The 12,887-nt window shown below is 38.8% G+C and overlaps 1 protein-coding gene across 8 annotated transcripts in view; it reads left to right on the forward strand.

The window, feature by feature from the left end:
• Dmd (dystrophin) overlaps window positions 1-12,887 on the forward strand; it is a 2,621,826-nt gene that overhangs the window by 2,375,786 nt on the left and 233,153 nt on the right. For all 8 annotated transcript variants that reach the window (XM_029534042.1, XM_029534043.1, XM_029534037.1 and 5 more), the window contains exon 62: window positions 9,266-9,326. In XM_029534042.1, coding sequence (XP_029389902.1) covers window positions 9,266-9,326 — 61 coding nt within the window. The remainder of the gene's footprint in view (window positions 1-9,265; window positions 9,327-12,887) is intronic.

The raw sequence follows: 12,887 nt of genomic DNA on the forward strand, positions 1-12,887 counted from the left end.
CATAATGAAATATTATTTATCATTTAAAAGGAACAAATTGTTGATACATAAAATGACACAGATGAATCTCAAATACAAAGTGACAGGGACAGAGCATACTATCTGCTGTACCAGATAAAAGGTTAAAAAAATTATAGAAAATATATTTAATTAAAGAAAACAGGGACCCCCTAATGAGCACTTAGGTGAACAACAAAAGGAAAAATAAGTCCCCTGCTGAAGATAAAGGAAAGCAAATGAATGGGACTGGACAAACTGTTATATATAACATTTTTAAGATTTTTTAACACCTAGAGTCCTATTTGTGTTGTCCATAGACTCATAGATATAGGGCCATTCAGTGGAGCATGTCAGACCTACTGAGGGGTCACACCCTTAATAAAAATTGATTCTCCCTCCCGCATCTGCCATCAGCTGTCAATAGATCCTCAGTTAGGGGTAAGAGCTCCTCCTCTCCACACTGCAGTCTTGTCTGGCTTGATCTTTTTGTTTTGTTTGGTTTGGTTTGTTTTGTTTTGTTTCTTTAAAAACTTTTAATTAATTCTTTGTGAGTTTCACATCATGCTTCCCAGTCCCGCTCAGCTCCCCCTCCAAATAGAAAACGGAGGGGAGAGAGAGAGAGAGAGAGAGAGAGAGAGAGAGAGAGAGAGAGAGAGAGAGAGAGAAACATACATCTCACCATGGAAGCTGTAGTATGTCACAGTTTGTCCACTGTGTCCACACATCGTCAATTAGAAATGTTCATTACACCTAGCACAAGGCAAGGCCTGGGCCAAGTAGTGGGAGTGGGTGGGTAGGGGAACAGAGGTGGGGGGAGGGGTATGGGAAACTTTCGGGATAGCATTTGAAATGTAAATAAAGAAAATAATTTAAAAAAAAAGAAATGTTCATTACAATGAGTCATTGGTTTGGTTCAAGATTTCTGACTTCTGTGGCACCATCAATATTGAGTCCTCACTGGGACTCCTCCCAGTTTTATCCCCCTATTCTTTCCCTTGTCATGAAGATCCTGCAGCTTTGGATCAGCAGGACTGACCCTTTCTCACTTCCCAACCATTCCCAGATGATATAGATTTTGGGGTGGGCCATCTCAGATCCCTGAAATCTAGGCCTGGGTGGTAGCAGAGCTGGTCAGCCCACTTGATCTCTCTTTTCTGCATCATCAGTGTGAGCTCTCCAGCACTGCTCTGGCTAGGCTACTCAATGCTGCCATCAGCAGGAGGCAGGGTCAGCTCTCCTGCTCTCCTCTCATGTCCTCCTGGATGGTTCACCCGATCCATGCCTCCAGAGTCAGTTCCACTGTGTTGCCCATCAAGGCACAGAGCCCACTTTCCCAAGTGCTGCAGCCTCTAAGGGACAGGTCCAGCTCACCAACTCTCATAACCGTGTGGGCAACTTTCCCAAATGCTACAGGCAGGGAGGGGTTGACACCTCTGCACTTGAGCCACCCAACCCCAGAGCAGATGAGTGGCAAGGTCAACTCTTCCACACTCAGCTCATACATAGCCTAGCTACACAACCTAGCCATCAGGGTCAATTCCACTGTGCTGCCTTGTGGAAAGCCCATGAGTATCATATCCAGTGATGGACATGGCCAGTTCTGTATAACCCCTGGACATCTGCATGCCCCTGGCAGCTGGCCGCACCAGGGACATCCCCATGTTCTCTAGCGGTAATGAGCCACAGACATCAACACTAAATACTGCCACTGCCTAGCCACAGACTCAGACATAGTTCTCAGTGGCAGCTCGGGCTGGGACCTCACCATGGTCCAAGGTAGCTGGTCTGGCCACTCACATCAGGCTACTTTTTGTTTGTTTGTTTTTCAGACAGAGTTTCTCTGTGTATCCCTGGCTATCCTGGAACTCACTTTGTAGGCCAGGCTGGCCTTGAACTCAGAAATCCACCTGCCTCTGCCTCCCAAGTGCAGGGATTAAAGGCGTGCCCCACCACTGCCTGGTTCTCTCTACCCTCAAGTTTCCAGTTTCATCTCTCCTCACAATGTTCAAGATGCTTTACATCTTTTTCTCTCCCATCTGACCACCACATACTTGCACATTGTGGTAACTCTCTCTGCAGGTTGGTCATGTAGCAGGCGGTCCCCTGGGTACGTTCTTCATTATTATATATTATACGGTATCACATTAATATACTTAGAACATGTTTTCTTTTTTATTATTTTTTCTTTTCATTTTTTTTACACTCCAGATTTTATTCCCCTCCCGGTCCACCCTCCTGCTGTTCCACATCCCATACCTCCTCCCCACTCCCTGTCTCCAAGAGGATGTCTCCACCCCCAACCCCCACCCCACCAGACCTCTAAACTTCCTGGGGCCTCCAGTCTCTTAAGGGTTAGGTGCATCTTCTCTGACTGAACCCAGACCCGGCAGTCCTCTGCTGTATATGTGTTGGGGGCCTCATATCAGTTGGTGTATGCTGCCTGGTTGGTGATCCAGTGTCTGAGAGATCTCAGGGGTCCAGGTTAATTAAGACTGCTGGTCTTCCTACAGTGTCGCCCTCCTTCTCAGCTTCTTCCAGCTTTTCCCTAATTCAGCCACAGGGGTCAGCAGCTTCTGTCCATTGGTTGGATGTAAATATCTGCATCTGACTCTTCTGGCTGCTTGTTGGGTCTTTCAGAGGGCAATCTTGATAGGTCCCTTTTCATGAGTGCTCTAAAACCTCAGTAGTAGTGTCAGGCCTTGGAACCTCCCCTTGAGCTGGATTCTAATTGGGCCTGTCACTGGACCTTCTTTCCCTCAGGCTCATCTCCATTTCCATCCCTGCAGTTCTTTCAGACAGAACAATTATGGGTCAGTTTTGACTGTAGGATAGCAACCCCATCCCTCACTTGATGCCCTGTCTTCCTGCTGGAGGTCGACTCTACAAGTTCCCTCTCCCCACTGTAGGGCATTTCATCTAGGGTCCCTCCCTTTGAGTCCTGAATGTCTCTCAACCCCCCCTCCTGCCCAGGTCTCTGGTGCATTCTAGAGGGTCCCCCAACAACCTCCTACCTCCCAAGGTTGCCTGTTTCCATTCTTTCTGCTGGCCCTCAGGGCTTCAGTCCTTTTCCCTAACTCAATACCAGATCAGGTTTCCCTCCTTCCCCTCCCCGCCCCCCCCCCCCCCCCCCCTTTGCCTTCTAGATCCCTCCCACCCTTCCCCTTGTGGAGGCTTTCTTCTCCCTCCCAAGAGCAAAAAAAAGAAAAAAAAACCTTCTTTGATGAGGATGAGAGCAGAACTAATAGATGTTGAAATAGAATTTTAGAAGATAGTTTGATATTAAGACCGTGGAGCAAAATAAAAATACTAGTACTTCTAGTATTAATAGTATTTCTAAGACATATGAACTTCCTAGTTCGTAGTTACTTTCATTTATGTTAGTTACTTTTCTATTACTGTGATAAAACACTATGCACAAACCAACTTACAAAAGAAAGTTTTCAATTTGGTTTAAGATTCCACAATAGCAGAGTGAAGACATGGTGGTAAGAACAGCTGAGAGCTCACATTTCAAACCACAAGCAGGAGGAAAAGAACCGATGTACAGTGCATGTGACATTTGAAACCTCAGAACCCACCTCCATTGACACATATTCTCCAACAAAGCCAGACCTCTTTGTTGTTGTTGTTGTTGTTTGGTTGGTTTGGTTTGGTTTTGGTTTTTTTCAGTCTTTTTTTATTAGATATTTTCTTCATTTACATTTCAAATGCTATCCCAAAAGCCCCCTATACCCTCCACAGCCCTGCTCCCCAACCCACCCACTCCTGCTTCCTGGCCCTGGCATTCCTCTGTACTGGGGCATATGATCTTCCCAAGACCAAGGGCCTCTCCTCCCATTGATGGCCAACTAGACCATCTTCTGCTACATATGCAGCTAGAGACATAAGCTCTGGGGGTACTGGTTAGTTCATATTGTTGTTCCACCTATAGGGTTGCAGACCCCTTCAGCTCCTTGGGTACTTTCTCTAGCTCCTTCATTAGGGGCCCTGTGTTCCATCCAATAGATGACTGTGAGCATCCACTTCTGTATTTGCCAGGCACTGGCATAGCCTCACAAGAGAGAGCTATAGCAGGGTCCTGACAGTTCCACCAATTAGAGGTCTAAGTGATCAAACATGAATCTATGGCAGTCATTTTCATTCAAACTACCATACCAAACATGAATTCTTGGCCAGATTTATATTCCCAGGCATGGGTTTCTAGTGGAGTAGACCTTAAATACAATCAGAAAGTGACTTGCTATCCTTTATAACATCCATGTTAATATTATACTTGTGGGTATATTTTGTACATTAAACAGCATGCTATCCAAAGTACAGAAAAGGGAGTTTCCACTGGGCGTGGTGGCACATGCCTTTAATCCCAGCACTTGGGATGCAGAGGCAGGCGAATTTCTGAGTTCGAGGCCAGCCTGGTCTACAGAGTGAGTTCCAGGACAGCCAGGACTATACCGAGAAACCCTGTCTCGGAAAAAAGAAAAAAAGAAAAAAAAAAAAAAAACAAGAAAAGGGAGTTTCCTTTCTCCTTCATGAATTTGGGTTTCCTTTCTCCTTCATGAATTTGGTTTGAATAGCATTATGAAATTATGATCTTTTACTTATTTAGAAAAGTATCCTTAAATATGTTATTTTATTTGGCCTTCATGGTTTCATCATCTGAAAATGAAAATAATATGTACACAACAGTTCGCTAAATATCCAATGAGCTAGTTTAGGTTGTTTTTCAAGCATATAAGACAATTTCAATAACTCATATTCCTCCCCTGTATCAAGCATTCGCTATAGAAGTACATTGCTCTAAAGGGCAAAAATTGCTTCTAAGGAATGAGAAAAATGTCATAAATACCTGTAATGTGTCAATAGACATAGATCATGTCTGTGGTATGTTTATTAGAACTGCATGGACTCTAGAGTAGTTAGAAAATAAAAGTCTAGGAAGTATTGTGAGAAGAGAGTGGACAAAAGGTTAATAAATATTACTCATTCCATCAATGTAGAATGTACCCATAAAAGCACTACTAGAATTTGCATACTTCTGAATAGCCATGCACCAGTGACTCACAGATTGGCCTTTGAAGTCTTTCTCTTTACTTTTTTCTTTTCTTTTTTTTTCTTTTTCCTCCTTTATTTTTGGTGGCAGTGGGCAGTGAGTCCAACATGCTGCATGAACTAGACAAATGTCCTACCACTGAGTTATATTCCTGTCTCCCTAATGCCTTTCTTTTAACTTCGAAGTTGAATTTTCTGTTTTATCTCCAGTGAAAGCACCTCTTTTTTATGTTTCTCTTCTTTTTCCCACATTACTTGGGTTTTGTTTTGACCCAATCCTGTTATCTCAAGCGCCAAGAAAAGTCAAAAGGTTAACGATTGCATTTGAATTGGAATTCCAGAGTGCTCTTTGGCATGGTTTATAACATTAGCATTCTTTTTCATTTTCTAGTTAAGCCCCTCTGTCAATTAAAATATGTTTTTACACTGGGGTGCATCTCTTGGCACATTGTGTTCATAGTGCATCAAAAGATATCAAAACAGTGTGGCCCATGTATGTGATGTTCAAATCACCTTGGGCACAATATTGAATCATGGCACCTCAAGGGAGGAAAACATTTGAAGGTAGAATTGCTATTCTTTCTTGTTCTTAATAACATGCTGCATCTGTAACACAGGGAGAAATTCAGAGGTTGACTTTGAAATAAATAAATTCATGTGTAGTTTACTATTTAAATTCAGTAGACAATATCCCATGGTGCTGGTACTGTATGATAATGATTTTTTTCCACTAGAAAATGTGGATTACCAATCCCCATTGGAATTACACATAGTAGTTATAGAAACATCTGTATAATAAAATGGTAAAGGACAGCCTGGCGTCATATAAAAGCTATTTGCCAATAAATCTGCTTCTGATGGGCTACTAAAAATGGACACATCAAGCATAAAGTGTGTGTGTGTGTGTGTGTGTGTGTGTGTGTGTGTGTGTGTATTACGCCAGCCAGCTTTGCAAAGGATGACAGGCTTCCACTGGTGCACTGAGATAAGAAACAGCTGTTGTTGGCATCAGCAGTACTGCAAGAAATAAAATGATAATTCAGGGGGGTACACATATGAGAGTTACCCCATATTTGATTGAGGCTTGAATAGATGTGAGGCCAGAATCATCTGGTAGCTCTGAATGAAACTGCCAACATCCCTTTAACATTTTCTCTTCAGAGGAATGCCAAATCCAGTCCTATAGAAACATCATTCAACTGTATTATTTCTACAGTAGCCACTTCAGTCCATCGGATGTGTTTCTAGTGGTGATGGAGCAGAGAAGGAATGGGAGGAGGCTGTTGACTTGCTTTTAATTGCATAGAAAGCATTTTAGGGATTCAAACAACGACTAAAAAGTAGTTGCTCATAAACTATTAGTGAAAGGGGAAAACATCCTTTATGGAAAAAAAGTGCAGAGTCTCACCATGAGACCTATTCGATTGGTCCACATGAAAACAAAAGAATTTTGTATTGTTTATGTTTTAAGGAGAAATGATTAACAATGAAGAAGTGTAAGGAGGAAATAGTAAGAAGTTCTTACTGGGGCTAGAGAGATGGATTAATATTTGAGAGCACAGATCTGAGTTCAATTTCCAGTACCCACATGTTAGCTCACAACTGTCTGTAACTCCAGTTGCAGGGACTACGCACCTCTAGCATTCACGAGCATCAAGCATACACATGATACCACATACAATTTTTAAAAGTATTTCAATGTTCTTATTTAACTGGAACTTAGATTTCTTAATTCTTTGAAAAATCTCCAGTTATTTACTAAGTATATTTTAATAATTTCTCTGGCACATACATGATTCATTTTCATCTTAATGTTGAACAATGTAAAGTGAACAATAGACATTTTAGGTGGATCTGACTTTTAGCTCTGTGCATACCATGGATTCTTTTGCAGATTATGCAGCTGATAATTCCTTCTTCCTTTTGGCTTTTTGATACCACATCTTATTATGTAGCCCAGGCTGGCCTCCATCTTCACCTCTTTGGGTGTAGCAAGTCACTTAGCAAGCTGCATAGTGTATACAACCATCTCCACCACATTTTCCTCTAAGAGATGCCTAAGAATAGTCTGGACAAACAAACAACTTTCTGTGACAGGAGGGCATACCTTGTCCTCAGAATCAGAAAGAATTTCCAATACATTCAAATGATAACTAGGAAAAACAATTGAGAGAAAACATGCCGCCTTAATCCTTGGAGCCCTTCAAGGAATAGTCTTTCTTTTGTCAGTGTAGCCATTCATAGCCAGCAAGGGTGAGGCCACCAAATGCTCTCTAGAGTTCTGCTCTTCCTTATATACACATGGCAAAATTTTCAAGAAGAGTCTTTAAGCAGCCAAGAGGTGGGATCACTACCTCTCCATTATACTTCCTACCAAAACAAGCTTGGATTGGTAGAATCTCGCAACATCAGATTTTTCAGGTAGCGTGGGAAATCTAATCCATGTTTTGAAAGCAGATATTATTTACAGTGCAAATCAATCAGGGTCAAAGAGCTGTATCCTAGATACGAAAAAAAGCGGGGAGAGGGACAAGAAGGGGGAGTTGGTGAGGGTGGCAAAGACATGGTGGAAAGGCAAGAAGGGGAGGCAAAGTGAAAAAAAAAACAGAAAAAATATACAAAGGACAGAGAGAAATGGAAGACTGGGGCGTACTTCAAAGCATCAGCTAAATGGTTTTTTTTCTCTCCATTATGGATTTCTGTCTGCCAAAAGGATAAAAGCATAATTACCTGCTAAATACAAATCCATTTCTTATATCATTTAAATGATACATCTCCAAGGGACAAAGCCTGGTTAAAGGTTGGATAATGCAATCCCTCTATTACACTATATAAAACAAAAGAAGCTGGAGTTTCATTACCCTTAAATTGTCTGGCATGGGGGAAGTTAACTTTTATTAGAAGCTGTTCTTTCATATTCTACAGTGTAGTCAAGGATATATTAGCTTTGACGTTTTCTTACATCTCAATACACTGTGAAGTGAATTTACCGTGAGACTAATTTAGAAGGGAAATTTTCAGTGGAGGAAATAATACCATCAGCTGTGCTTCCAATTATTAGTGGGATGAAGATTCAGGAAAAAACACGCACCCATAGAATTGTTAGATGTGAATAAGAATGCTTCTTACATTTCTATTTCAAATGGTGTTCCATGTTCTGTTTTTTTTTTTCCTGTACTGGTTATTGAACCCAGAATGTATATTTCTTGAAATTCCCATGTCTTAAAAGTTTATTGAGAAGAAAGGTTGTACAGGATTTGTTTTTTATCTTCAGAAAAAAATCAGACATAAGTGGTACAAAAAAAGACACTTTTAGTGGATCAGCTTTAGTAAAGGGGGAACCCCACAACTTAAGCATTAAAAAAAAAAACAGTTGGAAAGCTGGTAATGATACCACATACCTGTAACCTCAGTTACTCAGGGAGCTAAAGAAAGGGAAATGATAAGTTCAAGGTCAGCCTAAGATACAGAGTAAAGCCTCACCTAAAATTTTTTAAATAAATGGACAGTTTAAAGATAATTGGTTTGACTTATATATGATAAAGTCATTAAATGAATTTCAAATGCAGACAGTATACATGTATGTGACCTCACAGACTGTACATAAAATTCTTATATCCTTTGCTATCATCAAGGGTCATTCTGTCACCTTTGGTTGTCTCTTCCAATAATATGGTAAACAACTGCCATTTTGAAGTACCTAATTAAGCATGTAATTGGTAAATGAATTTGGATCCTCTTTAACCAAATAAAAATAAGTATACCAGATTGACAAGCATGGTACCTTGATTTTAATGGCATAGAATTCAAATACAAATGTATCACAAGAGGATATTTCATTTTATAAATGAATAAATTTCTGTCAATAAAATAATAAAGTATTGAAAATCAATAACAGGAGTTATTATAAGGCAAGCACTCAGTGGAGTAGAGCTGTCAGTTTTTCATCCTTTTATACTTCTTGTATAGGTTTAGCAGTAGAAAGATCCCCCAGCCCTTTGCATTTATCTTTGTGCCTGGGTGAGTTCAGTTTCACTTAGATTAGGACAGAAATTTCAGAACATCAGGTTAATCCATCCTGTCTTCATGGGCAACTGAGCAAACAGACCAGTATCAGTGTAAAATTGAAATTCTGGAGATTAATGTTGTCTTTCCTGTTTACCATGAATTTGACCTCTTTGCCTTTCTTTTCTTTTTCCTTTTTTTCTTTTTGCAGCTTCAGTTCAGGGTCCCTGGGAGAGAGCCATCTCACCAAACAAGGTGCCATACTATATCAAGTAAGTCAAAAGCATTTATGTACCTGATCTGTATGTTCATGAATGAATTTCTTTTTAAAAGTCATTACTCTCATCTACAATATCTATTTCTTTTTACGCCTAAGGAAGCATTGATAATAAATTTGTGCTGCAAATTTGTTGATGCAATATGAAATCACTTTTATGAACAATACATTTTATGCATCATATATGGTGTGTTTTGGAGGGTGAGCAGAATTTTTACAGTAGGGCAAAAATATCCAGTAATATCGATAGTGGGAGTGAATAATTGACAGGAAAATATTATTTTTGTAGGTGTTTCTGCATCTCTTATTCTTCAGAGGTGAAAGGTCTATCAAGTGATACTTATACAAACTGTTGAAGTGAATTATGTGTCATATAACCCATAGGCAGACAGTCCAGAGTTTGTGGAGCTGAGGTGCTCATTCTCAACATGTAGATCTTTGACTTAATTACCTAATAATAGCATCAGAGTGGAACTCCTTTTTTCTGGGACCATTTGTGACAGTCAAAGGAAAAAAGTCAAAGGATAGATGTTCTATGAAACATAAATTATGATATATTACCTTGACATGGAGGAGAAAGGATATTGAGTTATTATGATGCTTTAACAGTCTCTCATCAATCATGCAAGAATCTAACTTAAGTCTAACTTTGAATTTGCTCCCCCAACAACACTTAGAAGGAATGGCGTTTATGAAATAGTCTTTAGTAGCAACTAATATTTTTGAACTTTCTTTTGGCATAAGTCTGGATACAAATATTAACTGTTTTCCCAGTTATTCAGCCTGCCATCTCTCATCAAGTCTGTTTTTATTCTTCCAACCCATCAATTCTTCATAATTCAGTTCCAAAGCAATCACTGCAGTCCTAGATCTTCATTACTTCTGTTCTCAAGAAATGTGATTTCATGCCTCTATTTTGTTAACACACACACACACACACACACACAAATGAGGATGAAGGGACTTTAGGGGATCTCCAAAGCAAGGCATATTCTTCAGAAATGTGGTTTAACTTTTATTTTCTTAAATTTTCCCAAATGCGATTATATTTGAACTTAAAAAAAAAAAACTTTTATATGTTTTAATCCTACTTTTAAGTTTTCCTCTTTTTCAAAACAATTTCATCATTTTTATATTGCATTCATTCACTTCATGACTCAAAATTGCATATTTTAAACACCAATTTAAGGTACATATTTTACTTAATAATATATAGATTTAAACATGCATGTGTATTTTATGGAATCTTTTATTCAAACACTTTGTAGTGATTTCCTATTATCAGTGTCTGTCAGTACAGATTTCATTTCAGATTAAGATACTGAAGACTTAGTAGTTCCAGTAAAACTCTCAGTTGTATCCATTTCCATTTTAAGTTGCAATAAAGGCTCTTTTTCTACTTTGTGCATGATGGTTTAGAACCATCTGAAAACCACTATTATGCAATGATTCTCTGAATGACTGTGTAGGGTTCATTAACAGTCTCACACAAATTTCTACTATCCTCTCCTTTGTGTGTCTCTACTGAGGGAGGTGGTCCTCAACCTGGGGTGTCACATGACCCTTATACAGGGGTCACATATTAGATGTTCTAAATATCAGATATTTACATTATAATTCATAGCAGAACAAAAATAAGAAACTCTGGGATAGCAACAAAAATAATTTCACTATTGGTGTTCACCACAGCAAGAAGAACTGTATTAAAAGGTCTCAGCATTAGGAAGGTTGAGAACCATTGCTCTAGTGTTGAATCTAATAAAAGACATCCCTGTAGTTTGCTAAATGGCAGTAGAAATTAATTCAGCCATTCACAATTTAAAATAGACAACTTTAAAATGATGGCATTTCTCCACTTTGCAATAAGTAAGTTGGTCTCTGCTGTTTCTCAGTGCAAGTCCATATCCTATTTACCCAGTTCTTGTTTACACACTGAAGGATGACTATGGTCATGAAAACACAAATTCTATCCCTGGCTCTGATATTACTCTGATATTATTACTCTGATATGTGGTCATGGGCAGATCATCAACCTATACAAACCTTAACTTCTCATTTATAAAATGCAATGCTAATTTAAATAATATCTAAGAACCTTTTCAGCTATCAGAATCAATGAGTTGAGTCATTTGATGGACATGTTAAACTCAGAATACTAAAATCAGAACTTATTTTCAAAAAATTTGTTTCAAATTCATCATTTTACTCACCAACACATTCTAACTTAGTTTCGTTGGTTGGGCTTCTGGCTGCTTGGTTTTTGAGAATGCTAAAAATGGAAATCCAAGGACGTACATATACCAGACAAGCACACAAACACTGAACTATTTGCCCAGGTTCTAAATCAGCCATTCATTATTGTTTTAAAGATGCTTTTGCATATGTGTGTTTGTGCATGTATGATTCTTTTTTATTTTTACTTGAACTTCAGATATCATCTTTCAACTCACTATGTTTTCTCTAGATAATTTTTAAGATTCAAATTCTTCCTGGTTCAATGGTTAAAGAGCTAAAACAATAGATAGGAAGAAATTAGTGGAAAGATGAGTATGCAGGTGTTAAATGCCTCTGAAATGATCATTTTCTAGAATGATCACTACCTCATTTCCACTGGCATCTCTAAAACATTCTAGAGAACAGTATCCTACATTAGTAAACTACTTAAAATGAAAGATTATAAGATTTATCAAAGATAAATCTAAAATAATAAGCTGTAGCATTCTAAAAAGAACCATCACAAAATATACATTAATACAAAGTTTAATTATATTTGTATTTTATTATTCACAACTATTTTTTTAAAACATTTTAAAGCAAATCATTATTTTAAATTCTTTTTCTTGTTTGAGAATTTCATACACAGGTGTAGTGAGTTTTAACCAAATCCATTTCCTAATCCCTCAGCTTCAATTCCTCCCCTGTCAATCACTTTTTCCTCACAACTTCATGTGCTTTGTTTTTAAAGCCTTTCAGACCACATAATACTTCCTATATGTACATGGTTGTAGAAACATCTACAACATCTATAAAAGGCCTCTTTGGGGTCACATCCCTGAAGAAAACTGATTCTCTCTTCTACAGCAGCCATCAATTGCCAATAGACACTCAGATTGCTTGGAACTTCATGCCTCCTTCCCCATTCCATGCCAGGGTTCATCATGCCCAACTAATATTGTTTCACTGTGGATGTCTACTACCTATGGCTCTTTGAATCTTAGGTCAACCCCGCCTCTTCTGCAATGATAACTTAGCCTTAGGGGGTGATATATATCTTCCTATTAGAATTGAGCACCCCACAGTTAAAGCGAATTATTTTTAAGTATAAGGTTCAGTGGACATTTTGTACTGATAATTAACATTCTTAATCAGAGATGCTTTAGTGGTTAGAAACTAGCAATAAAATTAACAATGATTTCAGTGTCTCTGGTTTTATGTGGAGGTCTTCTGAAGTGGATGCTCACAGCCAGCTATTGGATGGAACACAGGATCCCCAATGGAGGAGCTAGAGAAAGTACCCAAGGAGCTGAAGGGGTTTGCAACCCTGTAGGTGGAACAA

This window comes from Mus pahari, chromosome X (genome assembly GCF_900095145.1).
Source record: "Mus pahari chromosome X, PAHARI_EIJ_v1.1, whole genome shotgun sequence".
Taxonomy (NCBI): Eukaryota; Metazoa; Chordata; class Mammalia; order Rodentia; family Muridae; genus Mus; species Mus pahari.